This window comes from Podarcis filfolensis, assembly GCF_964270895.1.
Source record: "Podarcis filfolensis genome assembly, chromosome: 2".
NCBI lineage: Eukaryota > Metazoa > Chordata > Lepidosauria > Squamata > Lacertidae > Podarcis > Podarcis filfolensis.
In genome coordinates this window covers 12,131,373-12,152,341 of record NC_139605.1, presented here as the reverse complement: position 1 = coordinate 12,152,341, position 20,969 = coordinate 12,131,373, and the positions used below count along the sequence as shown (strand labels likewise).

The following is a 20,969-nucleotide window of genomic DNA, read 5'->3' as shown; positions in this document are numbered from 1 at the left end:
TTACGCATGCGCTCTTCTCCCAAGAATCTATAGACGCACAAACGCATCGCAGCGCCTTAAACCTCTATTTTATCAGTGCGCGTGCGCCGAGTTAATACATACCCACCTCATGGAATGCGTTGACGCAGGGTGGTGGCGGCTCAATGCTTCGCGCTGGAATTTCAAAGCGTCCGGGGACAAGCGCCGCGCAGTTTCCCCACTGCGCATGCGTCCTTCGACCCAAGCGCGGCTCCGTGAGGCATCTCACAAAACCAAGCGGACATTCAAAAGAAAGAAAACCACTTCGCGTTCCATAATGCGCTTGCGCGGTGTTTTGTAGCAACCGTCGCGCGCAAGCGCACTTCCGCCTTCTCCGCGTGCGTTCCGGCTCGGTACAACTTCCGTATCATCCTTCTTCTCCACTGGTGGATATTCCGGCCGTGACCCGCCTCTTGCTCGCTCTGGTTGGCCGAGGAGGCGACGGAGCCGGCGTCCTATTGGGCGCTTCTGTTGTTATGGCAGCGGGGGGGGGGCGGGGCGGGAGCCGGAGTCGGCCGTGTACCGGGAAGGCGGAAGGAAGATGGCGGCGCTGGCTTCGGAGCTGCTGCTGCTGAGCGACTCGAGCCGTTTCCGCGCGGATAACCTGCTGAGCAGCGAGGACTGGGGTGGGTGCTCGGCGGGGGCGGGGGGGGCCGGTGGGCGGAGCTTGTTTGGGGTGGGCGGTGCGTGCCTCTTGGGGAAGGGGCTGCAAAGGCGAAGAAGGTGGGAGGGAAGGAGGATCCTGCGCTACCTTAGCCCACAGTTTAAACAGGTGCGCGACAGGCCCTCTGCGTCTCCACGAGGCGGAGGGGCGGAGCTTCACCTGCTGGGTGCCCACTTGCCATGCACCTGCCGAAGGGGGCTCCAGTTCAGTCCCCTGCATAGCTGTCAACGTTTCACTTTTTGAAAGGGAAATTCCCTTATTCCGAATAGGATTCCTCGCAAGGAAAGGGAAAAGTTGACAGCTATGGCCCCCTGCAATGCAGGAATCTTTCACCCAACGTGGGACTCAAGACCCTGAGATTAAGCTGTTGTAAGCAACTACATACATTGGTAGGGTTGACAGAAAACTTGTAGTGAAAAATTGAACTATGAATTGACAAAGCATTTATAAAAATAAGAGTAATGATAGAGAGGGGGAAACCATTACATTAAGATCCACAATATAGGGGGAGGGAAGTCAGAAGGTATTGTATGTTTATGTTTTGAATTCATTTGTTTATGTGAAATAGGAAAATGCAAAAATAAAATTTATTAAAAATAATAATTTTTAAAAAGTGTCTCATGCTCTGCCGACTGAGCTTATACTTCAGGGATGTGTGAGTTGTTGCCTTAACAAAGATCCGGAGGTTCACAGGTCCCCATCTCCCACAACGCCATCCATCGTGTTCGGGACACGTTGACTTTAGTCTTTGAAGTACCACAAGGCTGCTTGTGCTTTGTTTTTGTTCTTTACCTGTCATAATAATGTAGTTGAGGCCAAAGGCACCTGCTGTGAGGTAAAGGACAAACCATGTGTGGTCTTTTTATTGTTTTTTTTTAACAAAATACAATGTGTAAACAACATCAGCGAAAATTGAAAATATACATGCTGTGAAATGAGGGGGAAATCTTTAAAATATATTAGTGGATTCAGTCAAACTGGCAAAAACATGCTTATCTGTATTACTGTGGAGTTGTTTATGTGGCTAATCACCAGAATCTAGAATTCCAGAATGGTATTATAAGGGGGAGCAGCTCTAGTTGTATTTGGGGAGAAGGTGGGAGCAAAGCCTTGCTTAATGCATACACCTACAGATGTGCTTGGTATGGGCTGTAAGTGAAAAAGGAGAGCAGTAAAGGGTGAAAACATGTTTTGAGTCTGTTCCCTGCCCTACTGACTGCCCCTTCCCATTCTCCCCGCAGATGCAGGTCTGTACAGCTGCCTGGAAGACGATGGGGATGTGGCAGCTGAGCTCTTCCCCTGCCTCGAACGCAGCATTGTGGATGGTGGCTGTGCCCATTCCCTGGTGAGAGATGCTTCCTCTCACATGCCTTCCTAGAAAAGGCTTTTTACTTCCTTATGCCGTTGCATAGCAGCATGCTCTTCTCACCTCCTGTTTATCTTTTATCCACTCCCTGCTACTTAACATCAGTCCTTAATGCTGTTTGTCTTGAGGACCTGCTCAGCCTCATTCCTGTTGCTACATCTTCTGAGGGCACATGCATGCATAATGGGGCTTGTGCATGATATAGGGAAGCTTTTAATGTTTGATGCATTACTGTATTTTAAAATTTTGTTGGAAGCCGCCCAGAGTGGCTGGGGAAGTCCAGCGAGATGGGCGGGGTATAAATAATAAATTGTTGTTGTTGTTGTTTGTTGTTGTTAAAGGACAGTGGTGGCGAACCTTTTAGAGACTGAGTGCCCAAACTGCAACCCAAAACCCACTAATTTATTGCAAAGTGCCAACACGGCAATTTAATATGGGATAATAATGATTGTCTGCATGCTCACATAAAAATAAATATACCATAATAAAAATGTGGGGAGGATTGGCAGGAGTTGTGGAGCTTTTTTCCGGGCGGGGGGGGGGGCGGGGAACGTGCAGATAAACACTAACACACGTGGACAACACTTCCTGTAGCAGGCTGAAGCTACAAATTGTCTCAATGCTCACCGGCAGCAGAAATAAAAAAAACAACCCTTGACACAGCCACAAGCCACACGCAATATCGCCACTGAGTATCTTCTGCTCATGGCAGCAGACAATCCAACCAATCACGGTGTGTGGGGGGAGCGGTGCGACTGAATGTCAGCTGGTTGGCGGGTGCGCAAATCCCCCAACGCTGCTGCGGCCGGCACATGCTATAGGGAGGGTTTCCCGCCCACAGTGCTGGGGGGGGAGCGGCTGCCCACTTTGCCAACCCCCAGGATGGCTCGTGTGCCAACAGAGAGGGCTCTATGAGTGCCTACTGGCACGCGTGCCATAGGTTCTCCACCACTGATATAGGGTGGTGTGAGCTGGGTTTGCATCTGGGAGATCCAGGTCCCTTATCTTCACAGTGAAAGGGGCATTTTCCTCTTTAGATTGCATATACTAGATTTATCTGTGTTCACCAGGCGTGGATGAGACCTCGGTCCTTGAATAAGCTGCCCAGATGTGTACTACCAAATCTTTGACGCCAAGCCACACACACACATCTCCCGCTACAAGTTTAGCCCACTCTTGCCCTACAAAACTATAAACCCCGTACTTGTTAATAAGCTACACCCACAATAATGTTACGAAAAAGGAGCAATGCTGCTGAGTGCTCCAGATGGCTGGAAAGCCAAACAGGATGTTGATGTTTTGGGACTGTACCGTGGGAAGAAGGGACAGTCTATTATGTGCACTGAGCACCGGATGTTAGCTCAGAGTGTCACATGACCCTGTACTGGAAGTACATGGGTGGAGTTATTCTCTCTCTGGCTGCTGATATCAGAGGGTACAGACATGTTTTCTCTGTACTGCTGGAACGACAGAAATAAAGACATGTAGATATATTTCTGTCTGTCTCTTTCCCCTCCCTGGGAGTGGAGGGGGAGGAATGGTGTGTTCTTCTTTCACGTTGGGAAGAATCGCCGATTGGAGACCTCCCTTGATCCTGCCGGGAGTCGCAGACAGGAGGTCACAAGGATTCAAGCCGGGCACCTGGAGGGTGGCCAAATTCCTCTGATATATGGCTTGATATCAACATATGGTAGCAGACGCTGCTGGTTATCTGATCCATGGGAATCAGCATGAGAGGTGAGAGGTTGATGGATCGTGTGCCATCCTCTGCACCAAGGAAAGAAGATAACGTCTGCAATTGCAGCCAGAAGCTGAACGGCTGGACACCAAGAGGGGGTGTTTTCCAAGCGACGGAGCCCCAAAAAGGTATGCTGAATATCGGGCTAAAAGTGTGAATGCAGATTGATTTATTCTCTGGTTCACGAGAGCTGCGTTTGGAAAAAACAGCTCTGAGAGTAAAGGCTTGCATACCACAGATTTTTGTGGTGAGATAAGAAAGAGAAGTATGCACAGTTGCTAAGCAACGACAGTCAGGACAGTGGAAAACTACTGACACCTGGGGCTGGCTCAGTCAGAGCCGGGAAAGTGAAAGTTTGTTTTGACTTGGAGACAGCTTGGAGGTGCCTGCCTGAGAGAGAGGCAGAAAGACAGCTCAAAAGGAGCTTTTGGGATTTTACTAGCTCGAGAGTGGAGAGCTGAGGCTTGGATTCAAAATGGATGCCAAGGACAGGGGGAGGGAAGAACGGAGTTCTAATTCCCCCACTGATGTTGCTACTGGAGAGGATGCTGTAGCTTTGAACGTTGTCCGATGTTACAATTGCGGACAGGCTGGGCATCTTCAGCGGAACTGCAAGAAGCCACGCCAGCCGAAAGGAGCGAAGGGCCGCTCAGCAAAGCCTGAGGCAGCAGGCAAAGGTCATACCAAGTCTTCGGTGAAACCTGCAAAGGCCCTGATGGCGAAAGGAACCACGCCAGATGCTGGACACTCTTTTGTAATCGATACGGGCTGTAATTTTCATATGTCCCCACACAAGGCGCTCTTTTCGACGTTTAAGAAGCAAAGCTTCGCTGTGGAACAAGCCAACGGTCAGAAGCTGGAAGCGACCGGGATTGGAACTGTGTATCTCAAGAGTCTGAACCTGACTATACACAATGTTTACTTGGTTCCTGAATTGAAGTTCAATCTGCTGAGTGTTTCGCAGATTGCAAAGAAAGGACTGAAACTGTCCTATGATGATAAGAGCTGCAAGATCTTCAAAGATGGAGAGTTATATCTTTCTGCCAGACAGAAAGGTGGACTGTATTTGTTGGACTTTGAGCAAAGTGATTACATGGAATGTAATTCTGAGTCTAATTTGATTTCTCTTGCAGGTGTGACCAAAACAAGCACCAAGAAGGTGGCCAGGGTCGACAGAGCGTTTCAGCGGGTGTATGCTGATGTGATTGGTCCTCTAGAACCATCTAGAGGCAATGCAAGATTTTATCTTGTGTGTGTGGATCATTTCTCTAACTTTGTCTGGGTTTATGTGTTAAAGAAACCACAGGAAGCCTTGGAAAGGTTTCAAGAGTTTTGTGACAAGGTTAAAGACATGCATGATGCTAACATTGATTGTCTTTTGACAGATGAGAAGCAGATTTTTCTTTTACAGGATTTCCAGAGGTTCCTGCAGAAGAAGGGGATCAGACACAAGGTTGCTGTTTCAGCGGAAGCGTGGAACAGGGGTGTCTGTGTACGGGTGAACAGAGAATTGCAAAAGGGGATGGAAGCGCAATTGCTTAGTTCACATCTGCCACATGAGTACTGGGCGGAGTCACTCATGTCGTTTTGTCATGCATGGGTGAGAAAGGTTTCAAAAGAGTTGGGAAGTTCTCCTTTTGAGAAACTGTTCCTTAGAAAACCTTCTGTTGCCCATTTCAAGGTTTTTGGGTCTCATGTGAGGACAGAAGCTCCAGGTGGAGTAAAGAATGCCAGAGGCATTTTTGTGGGATATGAAAAGGGTCTCTACAGAGTAATTTTGTCTGAATCTGGTCAGGTGATTCTCACAAAATTTCTAGAGAGTGCTCCTGAACAGGAGAGAGTGATAGTACACACATTTCCCACTGAGGCCGATTCAGATGATGATGATGATTTCACAGAGTACAGTGGTACTGAGAGTGATGACACTGATAGCTCAGACAGCTCTGTTGTCACAGTCATTGAGAGGAAATCTCACACAATGGATAGACCTTCACAGGTGAAGGATGAACCACTGTTTGCTGTTGGAACTGGTTCTCCTAAGAGTCCTGAGACAGAACCAGTGAGCAGAGAGGATCAGCACCTCATACGCAGGTCTGAGAGAGTCACAAAGGGTGAACCACCCAAAAGGTACTCAGAAGAGTATGCTAATTTAGCTGTTGCATGTGTTGCTGTTGTACACAACCGAGGAAAGGTTGGAGCTGTGTCTAAGTCAGAGACAAAGACACAACGGAGAGTTGCTAGCCAAGGGAATGCAGGTGCACTCATTCCTTGGAAGCCAGACAACCAGAGAGGTACACTGGGGAAACCAGTGGCGGGTAGTTCCAAGGGTGGAACTGAAACAACAGGGGAGTGTTATGTGTATAACAACTGTTTGTTTTCTTCTCTGGATCACGCTTTGCTTGCCGCAACATGCATTGATTCTTTTGGGGGAGGTTGTTACGAAAAAGGAGCAATGCTGCTGAGTGCTCCAGATGGCTGGAAAGCCAAACAGGATGTTGATGTTTTGGGACTGTACCGTGGGAAGAAGGGACAGTCTATTATGTGCACTGAGCACCGGATGTTAGCTCAGAGTGTCACATGACCCTGTACTGGAAGTACATGGGTGGAGTTATTCTCTCTCTGGCTGCTGATATCAGAGGGTACAGACATGTTTTCTCTGTACTGCTGGAACGACAGAAATAAAGACATGTAGATATATTTCTGTCTGTCTCTTTCCCCTCCCTGGGAGTGGAGGGGGAGGAATGGTGTGTTCTTCTTTCACGTTGGGAAGAATCGCCGATTGGAGACCTCCCTTGATCCTGCCGGGAGTCGCAGACAGGAGGTCACAAGGATTCAAGCCGGGCACCTGGAGGGTGGCCAAATTCCTCTGATATATGGCTTGATATCAACAAATAATACCCTCAAATTCCCACCTTTCACTGGCTTGTTGCCTGTCTGCTGTGCATGCATATTAATATATATTCATTCAGGGTGTACAGAAGGCGAGAAGGGAAGCACTCCACCATCTCTGCTAAAACACTAACAATGTGTGGTTCATCTTCTCCCTGAAATGTTTCCTTTACAGTGGAAATGGAATGTTGTAACATTAAGAATTGATGCACAAGTTTGCATTTTTCTTCTCCCCGCATAATTCCTTTTTCTGTTGCATCATTTAGATTGTAAACCTGAAGCCTTATTACTGATCTTTGCAAGCTGCTTATTTATGGCCAAAGAGTGGGGTGAAAATGCTTCACAGAAAGACACACACACAGATCAGTTTTGTTTTCTCTCCTAACTCTCTTGGCAGCAGTTCAGTGATGGGTTCGACCTGGACATGGAAACGGTGCCCCCGGACCCACCTTGGGACCCACTGCACGACTCTCTCTTCCCAGGTAAGTACCTTTGTGAGATTGTGGAAGGGCTGTTGAGAGCCTGAGAGATGCAGAGCTGTGTGTATATGGTAGGATGATACAGTATACAAGCGTGTGGACCAAGTGCATGGGGAAGAGACCCACATTAGGCTAGGTTGTCTTTGTGAGTTAATGCAAATAATGTGTCATCACTCTTGGTGGAGGTGCACACACTGCATGGACAAGATCCCAGGTCTGATTCCCCTGTCTCTCCAGTTTAAAAAGGTCTCAGTGAAACATTGGAGAGTCAATGCCAGTCAGAGTCTAGAATACTGAACTAGGTAGAACCCATAGACCAGTTGGTATAAAGCAGCCCCATGCTACAGAGGGAGATCCCTTTCTTCCAGTTTTGAGGGGTAGAGGAGAAGGCTGTTGCCTTCATGCCCTCGTCATGGGTTCACCAGAGACATCTAACTGGCCACTGTCAGACAGCGGGTTAGATGGGTCATTGTTCTGTTACAGCAGGACAGTTATTTCTGAAACTCAGTATGGTTTGAACAGCCTAGAATTAACATGGAGCAAAGTTTTTTTCCTCCCATATCCTGGACCACCTAGTTAAAGTTTCTGACCTCAGACGGAACGTCTTATATTTAATGTCAGCTACTAAACTGGCTGCTGGGTAGAGCAGCAGAAGGGGTGAGAGAGCATATTGCTTTCACTGATCTCCCCAAGCTCTGCCCCACCAGCTAAGGCTCAGAACCACAAATAACTTGCAGCTTGCGTTTGGCAGTTTCCCTCTTCTTCCTGAAGGCAGTTTGGCAGGGGTTAAGCAGCCCTTTGCCATTGGACAGCAATCTAGCCCATTTCAGGGCTAGACTGGGCTTCTTGGTAACAAGGAGCTTCTCTTTTCCTTGGCACCTCCCAGACAAATACGTGTCCAGCATTTATTTTCAGTGCAAACTTCCCAGGGGGCACAGAGGAGATAAGTTTGAGCTGCTTCTTTGTTTTCATGGTTGAAGTGGCTGGCAGTGAAAGCATGTTAGTGATTTGTTCCCCTTCTTCCTTTAGAGCTGCAGGTGAAGTCGGAGCCCGTCTCCCCCGCCTCGTCGCATTGCTCTGATTCCTCTACGCTGTCCTCTTCCTCCTCCTCCGCTGATCTCTCAGGGCAGGTATGCTTGTCGGCCCTCTTGTTACAGTGGAATCTTGCCTCCTGCCCCTTAAGCTCTTGTGCTCAGGCCTGCGTTTTTCTCTCGCAGGCCCCTGGCCAGGCTGATGTGATGGGAGTGAAGACCGAACAACCCCCCACCCCTCCGTGCATGTATGGAGATGTACTACCCCCCCACTTTGGCACGGTGCAGATCAGTGTCGTCCCGGCTCCTGAGACAGGTATGTAGAGGATGAGAGAGAGTGAGTAGAAATAGCAAGTGCCTAGGGAGAAAGGGGAGGACGCGGTGGCGCTGTGGGTTAAACCACTGAGCCTCTTGGGCTTGCCGATCAGAAGGTCAGCGGTTCGAATCCCTGCGATGGGGTGAGCTCCCGTTGCTGGGTCCCTGCTCCTGCCAACCTAGCAGTTCGAAAGAATGTCAAAGTGCAAGTAGATAAATAGGTACCGCTCCAGCGGGAAGGTAAACGGCGTTTCCGTGCGCTGCTCTGGTTCGCCAGATGCGGCTTAGTCATGCTGGCCACATGACCCGGAAGCTGTACACCAGCTCCCTTGGCCAATAAAGCGAGATGAGCACCGCAACCTCAGAGTTGGCCACGACTGGACCTAATGGTCAGGGGTCCCTTTACCTTTAGGGAGAAAGGGATGCAAATTAAGTCAATATGAGACTCCTGTGGCAAAAAATTGGGTAATTCAGTTTAACCTAATACGGTGCCCTTCAGAAAAGCGGCTTCACTGATCAGCTTGTTCTGTTACAGGGAAACCCTTCAGAAAAGCGGCTTCACTGATCAGCTTGTTCTGTTACAGGGAAACCGGCAGCTTCCAATAAAGCCGACAGCATTCTCAGCCGGAAGCCCCCCATTCAGCCAAAGCCAGTTGTGGTCACCACTGTCCCAGTGCAGCCTGCAGCCACGTCCAGTAAGACCATCTTATTGCAGCCTGTACCTGTGTCCCAGCCACAGGCTATCAACCCAGCGATTTCAGGTAATGCTTTTGCTGGCTGGAGGTTGTGATCCAGAGCATATGAAAGGCCACAGACTGGGCAATGCAGAAATAGAGAAAGGTTCGGCTAATAGGAGCCTGCTTGAACCCAGGTTCCAAGTGCAACCGAACACGCTGTACTAAGGGGCACGCAAGTCCCCTTTTCAGATTTCCCTAATGTTGTTAAATGTGGCACCCAGGTGCACAGTTGCACCCTTGAGGGCTTCCCTTGGCATCCACCGGCCCTCTGAGCCCCCCTTGGTTATCAGGTCGTCGGGGTGGTTGCCATTTTTCTCCTTAGAAAAGTACATAGAGCTGAAGTTGGAAGAATGCCTCTCTCCTCCCTTCCTCTTTCAGCTCTCTGTGCTTTTTAAGGCTCACTCACTTCATTGGAGCTGGCGTTCTCCTTCAGAGTGTGCTTTCTCGGTCTCTTGGGAGGGGGCTGATCACAGGGAGCGGGGAGAGAAGGGACTTGGGGCCACCTTGCTCAAAAGCCCAAATGTGCCCACGAGGCTGAAAACCTTTCAAACTGTTTTTATGTTACTTTTCATTGTGTTCTTTTGCTGCTTTGTTGTTTGCTACCCTGGGGTCCTTTGGGAGGGAGAGCAGTATAGAAATTTAATAATGAATGAAAAGAACCTTTTTTCGTGGGGCAAAACTGCAATGTATGTGTGGCAGGCATGATTTATAGGACCTTGCTTTCTTTTTTAACCTCAGTTCCGGCACAGAGCGTTGTGATTTCCCAGTCTGAGCTGCTGCATCTCCCCGTCTCTGGGCTGATCCAGGTTCAGTCTCCTTTAAAGGAAAGTCTCCCAGCAAAGCCAGCTCCCTCTGCCCCCAAACCAGAAACCAAAACTATCGTCCCGGCGCCAACGCAAATAGGACCCTGCAACCAAGAGATCGACGTAAGTACCTTTTGGCCCCCTTCTTTCTGCTGCTCCGGGGTTCACCGGTCCTGTCCTGGGACTTCTCCTGAACACACGTGACGGGGGTGGTGGTTATATGGCTGAACATTATGGCCACATATGTGCTGTGTGTTTGTATTTGTGTTTGTATGCGCCATGGAGAGCCTCAAGGTCCATAAATAGCAACACCCTAGTGGTCCCGGGCCCTAAGGAAGTTAGAGTAGCTTCAACCAGAGCCAGGGCCTTCTCAACACTGGCTCCGGCCTGGTGGAACGCTCTGTCTCATGAGACCAGGGCCCTGCAGGATCTGATTTCTTTCCGCAGGGCCTGTAAGACAGAGTTGTTCCGCCTGGCCTTTGGCTTGGAGCCAATTTGATTGCCTCCCCCTCTTTCTTCTTTCTTCTTTCTTTTTCCTTTCTCCTCCTGTGATGAGGCTGCATTTTAATATTTTAATGTTTCAATATTTTAATGTTGTATTTTAATCTTGTTTTTAAGTTGTATTCATTCAACTTGTTTTTATTATTGCTTGTTAGCCGCCCTGAGCCTGGTCTTGGCTGGGGAGGGCGGGGTATAAATAAAAAAAAATATTAATATTATTATTATTATTATATTATTATTATTATTATTATTATTATTATTATTATTATTATTATTATTATTTTAACCCAATGACAATTGGACGGCTGCAGCATCCCCATCTCTGTTTTAAAGCGAGAGTGTATGCGTGTGTGTGTGTGTGTGCGTGAGAGAGAGAGAGAGAGAGAGAGAGAGAGAGAGGGAGAGACAATATAGCATTCCCCACCCCCTTTGCTAATTCCCCGAAGATCAAGGTACTTAAAAGGCAGCAGCGGATGATCAAGAACCGTGAATCGGCCTGCCAGTCGCGGCGGAAAAAGAAGGAATATCTGCAAGGGCTGGAGTCTCGGTTGCGGGAGGCCCTGACGGATAACGAGCGGCTGCGGCGGGAGAACACGCTCCTTCGCCGCCGGCTGGACTGTGTCCTGAACGAGGTGAGTGCCTGCCGGCCGGCCAGACCTGCAGCTTTGTTGGGTCCCTCACACACCCCACACCGTGTGTGCCTGCATATTTGTCCACCCGCATTGCATCCACATTTCAGCAATCTGTGGATTACCAGCAGGACTGCAACAAAATGCTGCAGTGTAGCTTTGCCTCCCAACAGGAGCTCTTCTGTTCTGGATGTCAGCCAGTGACACTCAGTACCCCCCGCGGCTGCCAAGCCTGCCTGATTGGTTCTCACTGAGCTGATTTTCAGGCTGGTGGCGAGGTGGGATTGCCCTGTTTGAGTTTAATTTGAGTTTAACTTCTGTAAACCTCGGGGTTCCTTTGAGCAAGCATGAACCTCTCTCGTTCCTCTGCAGTCCCACTTTAACTCCAGTCCTGTTGGCCCTCACCACCTGAGCTCCCAGTACGTTTCTGAGCACAATTCAAAGTGTTGGTGCTGACCTTTAAAGCCCTAAACGGCCTCAGCCCAGTATTCCTGAAGGAGCGTCTCCACCCCCATCATTCTGCCCGGACACTGAGGTCCAGCGCCGAGGGCCTTCTGGTGGTTCCCTCACTGCGAGAAGCCAAGTTACAGGGAACCAGGCAGAGGGCCTTCTCGGTAGTGGCACCTGCCCTGTGGAACGCCCTCCCACCAGATGTCAAAGAGAAAAACAACTACCAGTCTTTTAGAAGACAACTGAAGGCAGCCCTGTTTAGGGAAGCTTTTAATGTTTCATAGACTATTGTATTTTAATATTCTGTTGAAAGCCGCCCAGTGTGGCTGGGGAAACCCAGCCAGATGGGCAGGGTATGAATAATAAATTATTATTATGAGCCTGCTATTAGAGTGAGTGATTATGGTACAACAGGAGAGGCCGTGGCCCAAGAAACTCTACCTGACTGCCTCTTACACGTTTGCTTGGGCAGTTGCATGACTGCACACGAGTCTCACCTCTGCAGATGGATGGAGTTTGGAGTGAGCACGTGAGAGCCAGAATGCAGGGTCATCCTAAGGAGTCTGGCAGTGTGGTTTTCATTCTGCCTGTTCTGCTTCTCCTTGCAGGAGAAAATAGGGAACACATGTCGTGGCCCTCTTCCTTTGTGGACTTAAGACTTCCTCCTTTCCCATATCTGTCTTCCCTCCTGTGCTGGGCAGGGATGGGCTTTTCATAGCTGCTGAAACGTATCACTTCTGCATCTATAAATGCCTCGCCAGCACTGAAATGCTTACACCTCTTCTGGGGAGGTGTTATTGTATTTATATTTATATTCATATTCATATTTATGTTTATGTTTATATTATTTACCACCCTTCATCATAAATTCCAAGTCCTCCCCTCCCAAATACAATATATAATAAACATTAAGACACAAACAGGAAACTAAAGCAGCAGTAAAAACTGTTCTAGTGCTTAGTTACCAATAATAATAATAATAATAATAATAATAATAATAATAATAATATTTTTTTATTTATACCCCACCCATCTGGCTGGGTTTCCCCAGACACTCTGGGCAGCTTTCAAGAGAATATTAAAATACAATAGTCTATTAAACATTAAAAGCTTCCCTAAACAGTAAAAAGAGTTTTTTTCACAAGTTTGGTTCCAGTGGCTCGGCTGCTGTCATCTCCATTGTTTTAGGAAGAACAGCAGTCTGCTTTCAAAATAATTGGTGTTTGGTTCTGTTTGTCTTGAAATCCTTAAACATGACATTTGGATGCAAGTGGTTAATGGAAAGCTTCTCTTCAGTGATGGGAACCTTTGTCTAGATGTTTTCTAGTTTGTCTCACTCTGTACGAGAAGTCGGCTGGGCCGTCTACCAGTGCCATGCAGGGCTACGATGAGATGATGCCTACTCTCCAAATGGGAGCCCCAAACTCTCACAATCCCATTGGAAGGAACACAGAAGGGACAGTTGACGTCCCTTGGCTAAATAATAACGATTTGGGCACTGCAAGGGCAGTGAGACTTCCTTTTTTTAAAAAAGTTTTAATTGTTAAAATAATTCAGCTTTAATACACACATATTGCAAATATGCAAGCATACAAACAGACATTTTATACAATCCTTAAAAATGTTCAAACATACCTACACTCAATCCCACGGATAATTCCTTTTCCCATCACCATCCACCACCCCTCACCCTTTGTGTTAGACTTCCAGTCTACTCAATTGCAATTTCTTTCCACTTCTATTACTTTCTTTCACACACCTTTAACCTACTTTCATGCTTCTTTTTCTATTACACATTGTTACCCATCTTATTTAGTATTTCAGTATTTAAAACGGAACTTGTTTATTCTAATAGGAGTTCTGATTTTTCGATATGGTTTTGCAAGTATCCTTTAAACACCTTCCAGTCCCTATCTATCCTCTTTTGAGATCCTTCCAATTTCTCCCATTGTTTTGGATATATTGTAGTACTCCAATAATTTGGTAAGCCGCTCTATTTTTGTTGTTATAATACCAAGTCTCACTGCCAGGAAAAATTGGAAAAGTGGTATTATACCAGCAGTGAGACTTCTAAGTGGGCGACATGCCTCTGTGGCCATAACCACTTGTTTCTTGCCTTCTCCCTGCAGAACAACGAGCTGAAATTTGGCTCTGGCAACCGGAAAGTCATCTGCGTCATGGTGCTGCTGCTCTTCATAGCTTTCAACTTTGGGCCTGTCAGGTGAGGCTTCTGAGTGCTTGCAGGTGTCCCTCCAGTCCCACAATTGGGGAATGAATGACTTTGCTAGGCAGTCCTTGTCTGGGAGCCTCTGAAGTTGGCAAGGCCCCAGAGAAATTGGTTTCACTCGTAGGTGGTGAAGCCGGCATGTGTAGGCTTGCTGGATGTTTGGCAAAGTTTAGCAGACTGGATAGGGAAGCATATTTCCTGGGTTAAAGTTGGACTAGAGCCCTGAAAGCTCTCCCCGCCCCGCAATTCTTGTAGGCAACTCTCCTTTTTTGCATCATGTTAAGGAAGGAGTCACATGCTGTGACTCAGTGTGCTGTGGCCTAAACCACTGAGCCTCTTGGGCTTGCCAGTTGGAAAATCGGCGGTTCAAATCCCCACGATGGAGTGAGCTCCTGTTGTTTTGTCCCAGCTCTTGCCAACCTAGCAGTTCAAAAGCATGCCAGTGCAAGTAGATAAATAGGTACGAATCCGGCGGGAAGTTAAACGGCGTTTCCATGCACTCTGGCTTCCCTCACGATGTTCCGTTGAGCCAGAAGCAGTTTAGTTCTGCTGGCCACATGACCCAGAACTCTGTCTGTGGACAAACGCTGACTCCCTTGGCCTGAAAGTGAGAAGAGCGCCGCAACCCCATACAGTGGTACCTCAGGTTAAGAACTTAATTTGTTCCGGAGGTCCGTTCTTAACCTGAAACTGTTTTTAACCTGAAGCACCACTTTAGCTAATGGGGCCTGCCGCCGCTGCTGCGCCACCACTCAATTTCTGTTCTCATCCTGAAGCAAAGTTCTTAACTCGAGGTACTATTTCTGGGTTAGCAGAGTCTGTAACCTGAAGCGTATGTAACCCAAAGTACCACTGTAGTCACCTTTGACTGGACCTAACCATCCAGGGGTCCTTTACCTTTACAGATAGGTTCATAGATATTTTAATGAAATAAAAATGATAATAAAGTAAGACCTCTTTGGTAGAGTGTCCCTAAACCCCTCTAGGGAACTTAACTCCCCGTTTCCATCTCTCCAGCATCAGTGAGCGCAAGGCGGCAGACGTGGAGCTGCCGAAGCAGGAGGTGGAGGCTGGCCCTGGCCGGAGACACCTTTTAGGCATCGCAGAGGAGACCCATGACACTCCAGAGGAGGAGCAGGAAGAGCGGCAAGAGGAGGCCCCAGCCAGGCTGAGAAAGGCACAATTCCGGTAAATTTGGGGGCAGGCAGGAGAAACAACAAGGTGGTGAAGAGCAAGTGAAACAACCTGCCCGTGCTTCTCTCTCTGTTAAAATTATTTTTGGGGCCCTGGCAACCAGGAAGAAATCCTTGACTGTGTTTGGATGTGATGCTAAACAGGGGGTGAGGGTCCTCAGGCTTGGAGGGGCCCAACAATAGCCCTCCATGCCTCTCTGATGGCCCCATTTGACTCTGCCAACTCATACTCCCCTCCCCAGGCCTTCCTTTATTTACTTATTGCATTCCTGCCCCACCCATTTCTCCCAAGGAAATCAAAGGTGACGTTGGAGGTTTCTGAGCAGAGCTTGGATGGCCATGAGTCATGGATGATTTAGTTGAGGTTCCTGCATTACAGATGTATGGTGTAAAATGCAAAGTTGGCTTGGCAGGACTGCAGCCAGCCCACTTCACGCTCTTCTTGAAACATGTGGTTTTGCTCCAGGCTGAGCAGCTACTTACAGATTGTGCGACTCCCAAATCACCATGTGCTCTTCTCAGCTCTTCTTCAACCCTTGATTTCCTCTCTTGGCCAATCTCTATTTAAAATTCACATTTCCTTCTCTCTCCCTGCCCCCCCCATGCCTTTCTCTCTTCCTCCACCCCAAGAAATCTGTCGGCTCCCTTCTCTGACATGAAGGACCTGATGCTGAGGGACTTAGACAAGTTGTTCCTCGCTTCCGATTGCCGCCAGTTCAACCGCACTGAATCGCTCAGGTGGGTCCTGGGGCAGGAGAAGGGAGGGGGTGCTAAGTATTTGGGGGGGGGACTCTTGTGAGCATTGAGGCCTGGGAACATTGTAGGTGACCCTTCTGCCTGCCTCCTCTTCCCCCCTACAGACTGGCAGACGAGCTCAGCGGCTGGGTCCGCCGGCACCAGATCAACCGCAGGAAACCCTCGCAGTCTCGCAAAGCAGCTCAAGCCAGCCAGGTGTGATGCGGATTTGGGGGGAGGCAACTGTTTGGGCAGGGAAATGGGGGGTGCAGTGGTGATAATCCATTGTGGGGCTAGACAAGGGCGCCCATAATCTTACTGTGGTTTGCCAAAAAGGTAGAGGGCAGTGCCAGGGGCTCTGTTGTTTCACAGCCTTTTCATATCCTTGCTCTCGTTCTTCATTTCAGGAAAAGCCACAAAAGAAGCCCCCTAGCCCCTCCCGCTACGTGCCCGCCAGCCCCCCCAGGCACCCTGAGAGGTAAGCGGCTTCTGCACCAAATTGTTTTTTGAGTTAGCTCCCTGTTTCAATGTGGAAACACTCTCGCTCGCCCTGCCCCTCTGGCTTACAAGCTAACCCCCCCTCCCAACACACACGAGGAAAAGGGAACAGGGAGGGAAGAGGAAGAACTCAAACTCCAGCCTCGATTCTTAAGTTCTCATAATGACCAGCCGGCACACCTCAGGGGTAGGAGGTGCGTGATTGAGCTGGCATCTCACAGCAGAACGGATGGGGTGAGCCCTGCTTCCCATCTCTCCCCCAGAGACTGGCTAATGGAACAGCTGCCTCCAGGGCTAAGGGAGAGGAGGCCTGGTGGAGCCTCTTCAAATTGGCTCCTTGCTTCGTTGCTTCCTCCACCCACCCGCTGGAGACTCCATTCTTGTGTCCCGTGACAGTGATGAAGTGAAGGGAGCCCTTATGTTTGCAAACAGATCTCCTTTCCCCCTCCCCCTCCTCTGCCTTTCCAGGAATTCCCTCAGTCAGCTGCAGGTATACCAGCACCCTGACCACACGGAACACGACTTCATGGACGCGATTGACCGCCGCGAGGATACTTTTTACGTGGTGTCCTTCCGCAGGGTGAGTAAAGAGCGGCTTGTGGGGCACTGAGCCACTGAGAGAGTTGCGCAGGCAGTGCGGTGCCCCAGATTTTGCATTGCACAATGTTCTCCTTCAGGCATGTGGCTCCAGAGAGAGAGCCAGGAAGAAAGCAGTAGAGGAAGGAATCCCTTTCAGACTTGGGCAGAAGATTACAGGTTGCATAAAGACACACTGGGGCAAAGATGCAAATGGAGAATCTTCCCTTCTTGGAAGTCACAAGGCAGGAGTGCCTAACCTGTGGCCCTTCCTGTAGTTGCTGAACTACAACTCCCATCAGCCCCTTCCAGCATGTCTGGCGCTCAGGGATGCTGGGGCTGACCACATCCCTTTCACAGCCATACCCCGTTCCTACCTCTGCTTTGCACCCTTCTTTTAAATGTTTTTTTAACAGCTGGGATAATAGAATTGTAGAATTGGAAGAAACCATGAGAGTCACCTAGTCCAACCCCTTACAATGCAGGCGTCTGGGATGATGAACACAGCTCCTTGGGCCGGCATTTGTGGAGTCTGGGAGCCAAACGGGGAGAGGTTGTCAGGGCGTGTACTTGAACTCCAGCACACCCTGGGTCTCTTAATTCTTACATCAGTGATGATTTTGTCATGAAATCCCACTCAGTATTGATCCAGAGCAGAACTCCGACTTAGAGTTAGCAGAGTAAAAAGGATTCCCAAAGACCAGAGGCAATTGTATTTCATACAGCAGAGCTTTACTGCTTCTGAAGGCAAATGAGCACAATGGTCACAAATCCAATACATTCAGGACTGGCACTGTCCATAAGAAATCCAGCTGCAGCAGACTTAACTTAAACTTACAATAACTTCTAATAAGTCTATGTACAGAACACCACACCAGAAGGAAAAGAGACAGAATGAGAAAGTGAAACCCAGGCTCCTTCCGGCCTTACCATTATAGTCAGCATGACCTTGACAGAAGAGATAACAGAACCAGTTTAGGCCAGCTGTACTCAGCTTCTCTGAAGGAACAACCCAAACATCAGTAACCTTTTGCTTGCTTCTTTCACACAGAGAAGCTTCCAGAACCCTCTTGAATTAAGTAGAATAGGAAAGATCTCTACACTTCAGATCAATACATACTTTCTGCACGAAGAAATGCAAACTAACAGATTTCCCCCTCCTGTCTTTTCCCCTCTTTTAACCTTAGGATCACTTGTTGCTGCCTGCCATCAGCCACAACAAAACCTCCCGCCCAAAAATGTCACTGGTGATGCCAGCCATGGCTCTCAACGGTAAAAAAAGAAAGAAAAGAAAACGTGCGGGTAGACTTGAGGACTTTGTGTCCAAATGTTTTGTGCGAGATGCAGTCACTGACTATCTGCATCTCCATATATATATATATATATATATATATATATATATATATATATCCCTATGGCGCTGTGGTCTAAACCACTGAGCCTCTTGGGCTTGCCGATCGGAAGGTCAGTGGTTTGAATCCATGCGATGGAGTGAGCTCCCATTGCTCTGTCTAAGCTCCTGCCAACCTAGGAGTTCGAAACCACACCAGTGCAAGTAGATAAATAGGTACCGCTGCGGCGGGAAGGTAAATGGCATTTTTGCGTGCTCTGGTTTCCGTCACAGTGTCCCGTTGTGCCAGGAGTGGTTTAGTCATGGTGGTCACATGACCCGAAAAGCTGTGTGTGGACAAACGCTGGCTAACCTTGGTCTGAAAGCAAGATGAACGCCACAACCCCATAGTTGCCTTTGACTGGTCTTGCCCGTCCAGGGGTCCTTTACCTTTACCTTTTTTTAACCTATATTATTATTATTACTAGGATGCGGGTGACGCTGTGGGTTAAACCACAGAGCCTAGGGCTTGCCGATCAGAAGATTGGCGGTTCGAATCCCCGCGACGGGGTGAGCTCCCGTTGCTCAGTTCTTGCTTCTGCCAACCTAACAGTTCGAAAGCACGAACTGCAAGTAGATAAATAGGTACCTCTCCAGCGGGAAGGTAAACAGCGTTTCCGTGCGCTGCTCTGGTTCGCCAGAAGCGGCTTAGTCATTCTGGCCACATGATCTGGAAGCTGTACACCGGCTCCCTCGGAAAATAAAGCGAGATGAGCGCTGCAACCCCAGAGTCGTCCGCGACTGGAACAATGGTCAGGGGTCTCTTTACCTTTACCTATATTATAAAATTTATACCAGTAGGTGCCAGGGTGGGTTACAATAATATGTTATATACAGTTAGGCGGGGGGAAAGACGACCATTCTCATTCCCTCCAGAGGGAGGGTATAAATTCTACGAAGAAAATATGAAATAAACAAATAACAATTGCCTCCTTGCTTTGTTTTCTTTCTCCCCCAGAGAGCCTGTACAATTCGTCCCTGGGCTACGAAGTGATGATGCAGATAGACTGTGAGGTCATGGACACCCGTGTCATCCACATCAAGAGCTCCACGGTGCCTCCCTTCCTGAGGCGGCACGACGCCGCCACCCGCGACAACCGCACCCACCCTTCTTCCCCGCCGGCCTTTTCCGGGAGAGCGACGGCCCGCGCGGCCTTGCGGGCCCCCAGGCCCACCTTGCCCCCAGGCAGGCGGCCCCCGCAGCGCACCCTGTACCTCGGGGAGCACGGGGGAGGGGGCTAGCCCGGCCCGGCCCCTGCTGGGAAGGGTAGAAAAGGGAGGCCCCCCACTCCGACGACACCGGGTAGAAGAGCCCTCTTAAGGGAAAGTGGGGGTCCTCGCGCCAGGGGAACGGACCTGCCCCCTCAGTGGAACTCCTGCTCGTGTCGAGAAACGGGCTATACCACTCTGTCAGCTGATCTCACGGCTGCCTCCAGGAGGGGTCAGTGGGGATTGGATCCTGCGGTTTGGGGTGCTGGGGGCTGGCACCGCGGCCACTGCCTCCCCCTCCCCCTACAACCCCCCCCCACCGCGTGGCCCAGTTGAGACTTTCTGTGCGCCTCTGCTGCCCCCTGATGGCTGAGACTAAGGAACCTGTGCATTTGGGTAAATGTGGGAGAGTGAGGAAGGGTGTCTATTTTAAACTACTGTCTCCAATTGTGTGTGTGTGTGTGTATGTATGTAGGAGAAGGGCAAAGGGAAGTTTGCAAAATGCAGTGTGTGTGTGTGTGTGTGTGTGTGTGTGTGTGTGTGTACACTCCCCTCCCAGTTACTCTGATGGCACTTAGATCTGCCCCCTTTGGATCCCCCTTGTGTTTTTTTTATTTTAAAAAAGATAAATAATAGCTGCAAAATAAACTTAATATGTGACCAGAACCATTTTCTCTTGCTTTTTCCCCCCTTCCCCTTGGTTTTCAAGCACCACAATACGGGCGACTCATATCGTCTGAACAAGAGAGCTGTGTCCCCCTTTTTTTTCCTTCAAAATTTTTTATTCATTTTATAACACAAATAAACAAACAGAAAAACAAACAATACAAACAGATTCTTATCCTTATTTTTTTCTAAACATTGTTAGGTGGGCTTCTCCAAGTCCCCCCTATCTGATTTTCATTTTACCTCATCTTTAGCAGTTTACATATATCATAATTTCTAACCATTTTTTTTAATCACACTTACATTAACCGTAAAAATCTTCACATTTTATCACTTACAAATAATACTGTTAAGAGAGCTGTGTCCCTTATTGCTGGCAACTGATGCTGGGGTGGAATAGACAACAGGCACAGCGCTGTCCAGACAGAGAGCAAAGCTTATCTTGCTCGTTTTGTCTTGAGTTTCAAAATACTGCTGCCCGCTCCCCTCTGGCGAAAAGCTGTGTGCTTTTATAGCAAAAGCTACGATCTGATCACATCGTATTTCAATATTTAGTGAAGCTACAATCTGTCTTTCAGCATAGCAAGGCCTACTCTGTGGAACTCTCTGCAGGATGATACTATGCAGGTGCATTTGTACGTTTTTCAAGGCTAGCTGCAAACATTTTAGTTTAAGACAGGCCTCCCCAGACTTGTGATTTTTATATTATGTATATCAGTTTTAAAACTGAATTTTATCCTTCTTGTTGCTGTTTAGTCATTTATCCGTGTCCGACTCTTTGTGACCCCATGGACCAGAGCACGCCAGGCACTCCTGTCTTCCACTGCCTCCCGCAGTTTGGTCAAACTCCTGCTG

The 20,969-nt window shown here is 48.6% G+C and overlaps 3 protein-coding genes across 5 annotated transcripts in view; all 3 read left to right on the top strand.

Moving 5' to 3' along the window:
* Positions 1–20,969, top strand: part of LOC310756702 (carnitine O-acetyltransferase-like) — a 165,320-nt gene that overhangs the window by 92,321 nt on the left and 52,030 nt on the right. The window lies entirely within an intron of this gene.
* The window catches only part of LOC310756939 (uncharacterized protein), an 86,873-nt gene that overhangs the window by 48,397 nt on the left and 17,507 nt on the right, over positions 1–20,969 (top strand). The window lies entirely within an intron of this gene.
* On the top strand, positions 351–20,114 carry ATF6B (activating transcription factor 6 beta). Of its 3 annotated transcripts, XM_083601120.1 has the most exons (16): positions 351–644; positions 1,924–2,027; positions 7,076–7,157; positions 8,184–8,284; positions 8,372–8,501; positions 9,085–9,261; positions 9,976–10,163; positions 10,988–11,173; positions 13,750–13,841; positions 14,865–15,035; positions 15,671–15,778; positions 15,901–15,991; positions 16,183–16,253; positions 16,742–16,853; positions 18,037–18,121; positions 19,198–20,114. In XM_083601120.1, exons 1-16 carry the CDS (start codon positions 560–562, stop codon positions 19,479–19,481), a joined length of 2,067 nt encoding a protein of 688 aa, XP_083457246.1. In that variant the 5' UTR covers positions 351–559; the 3' UTR covers positions 19,482–20,114. The 3 variants fall into 3 exon arrangements, with proteins under 3 accessions (XP_083457246.1, XP_083457248.1, XP_083457247.1); XM_083601122.1 differs by lacking the exon at positions 9,085–9,261 and having other exon boundaries at positions 495–644; XM_083601121.1 differs by lacking the exon at positions 9,085–9,261 and having other exon boundaries at positions 495–644; positions 7,073–7,157.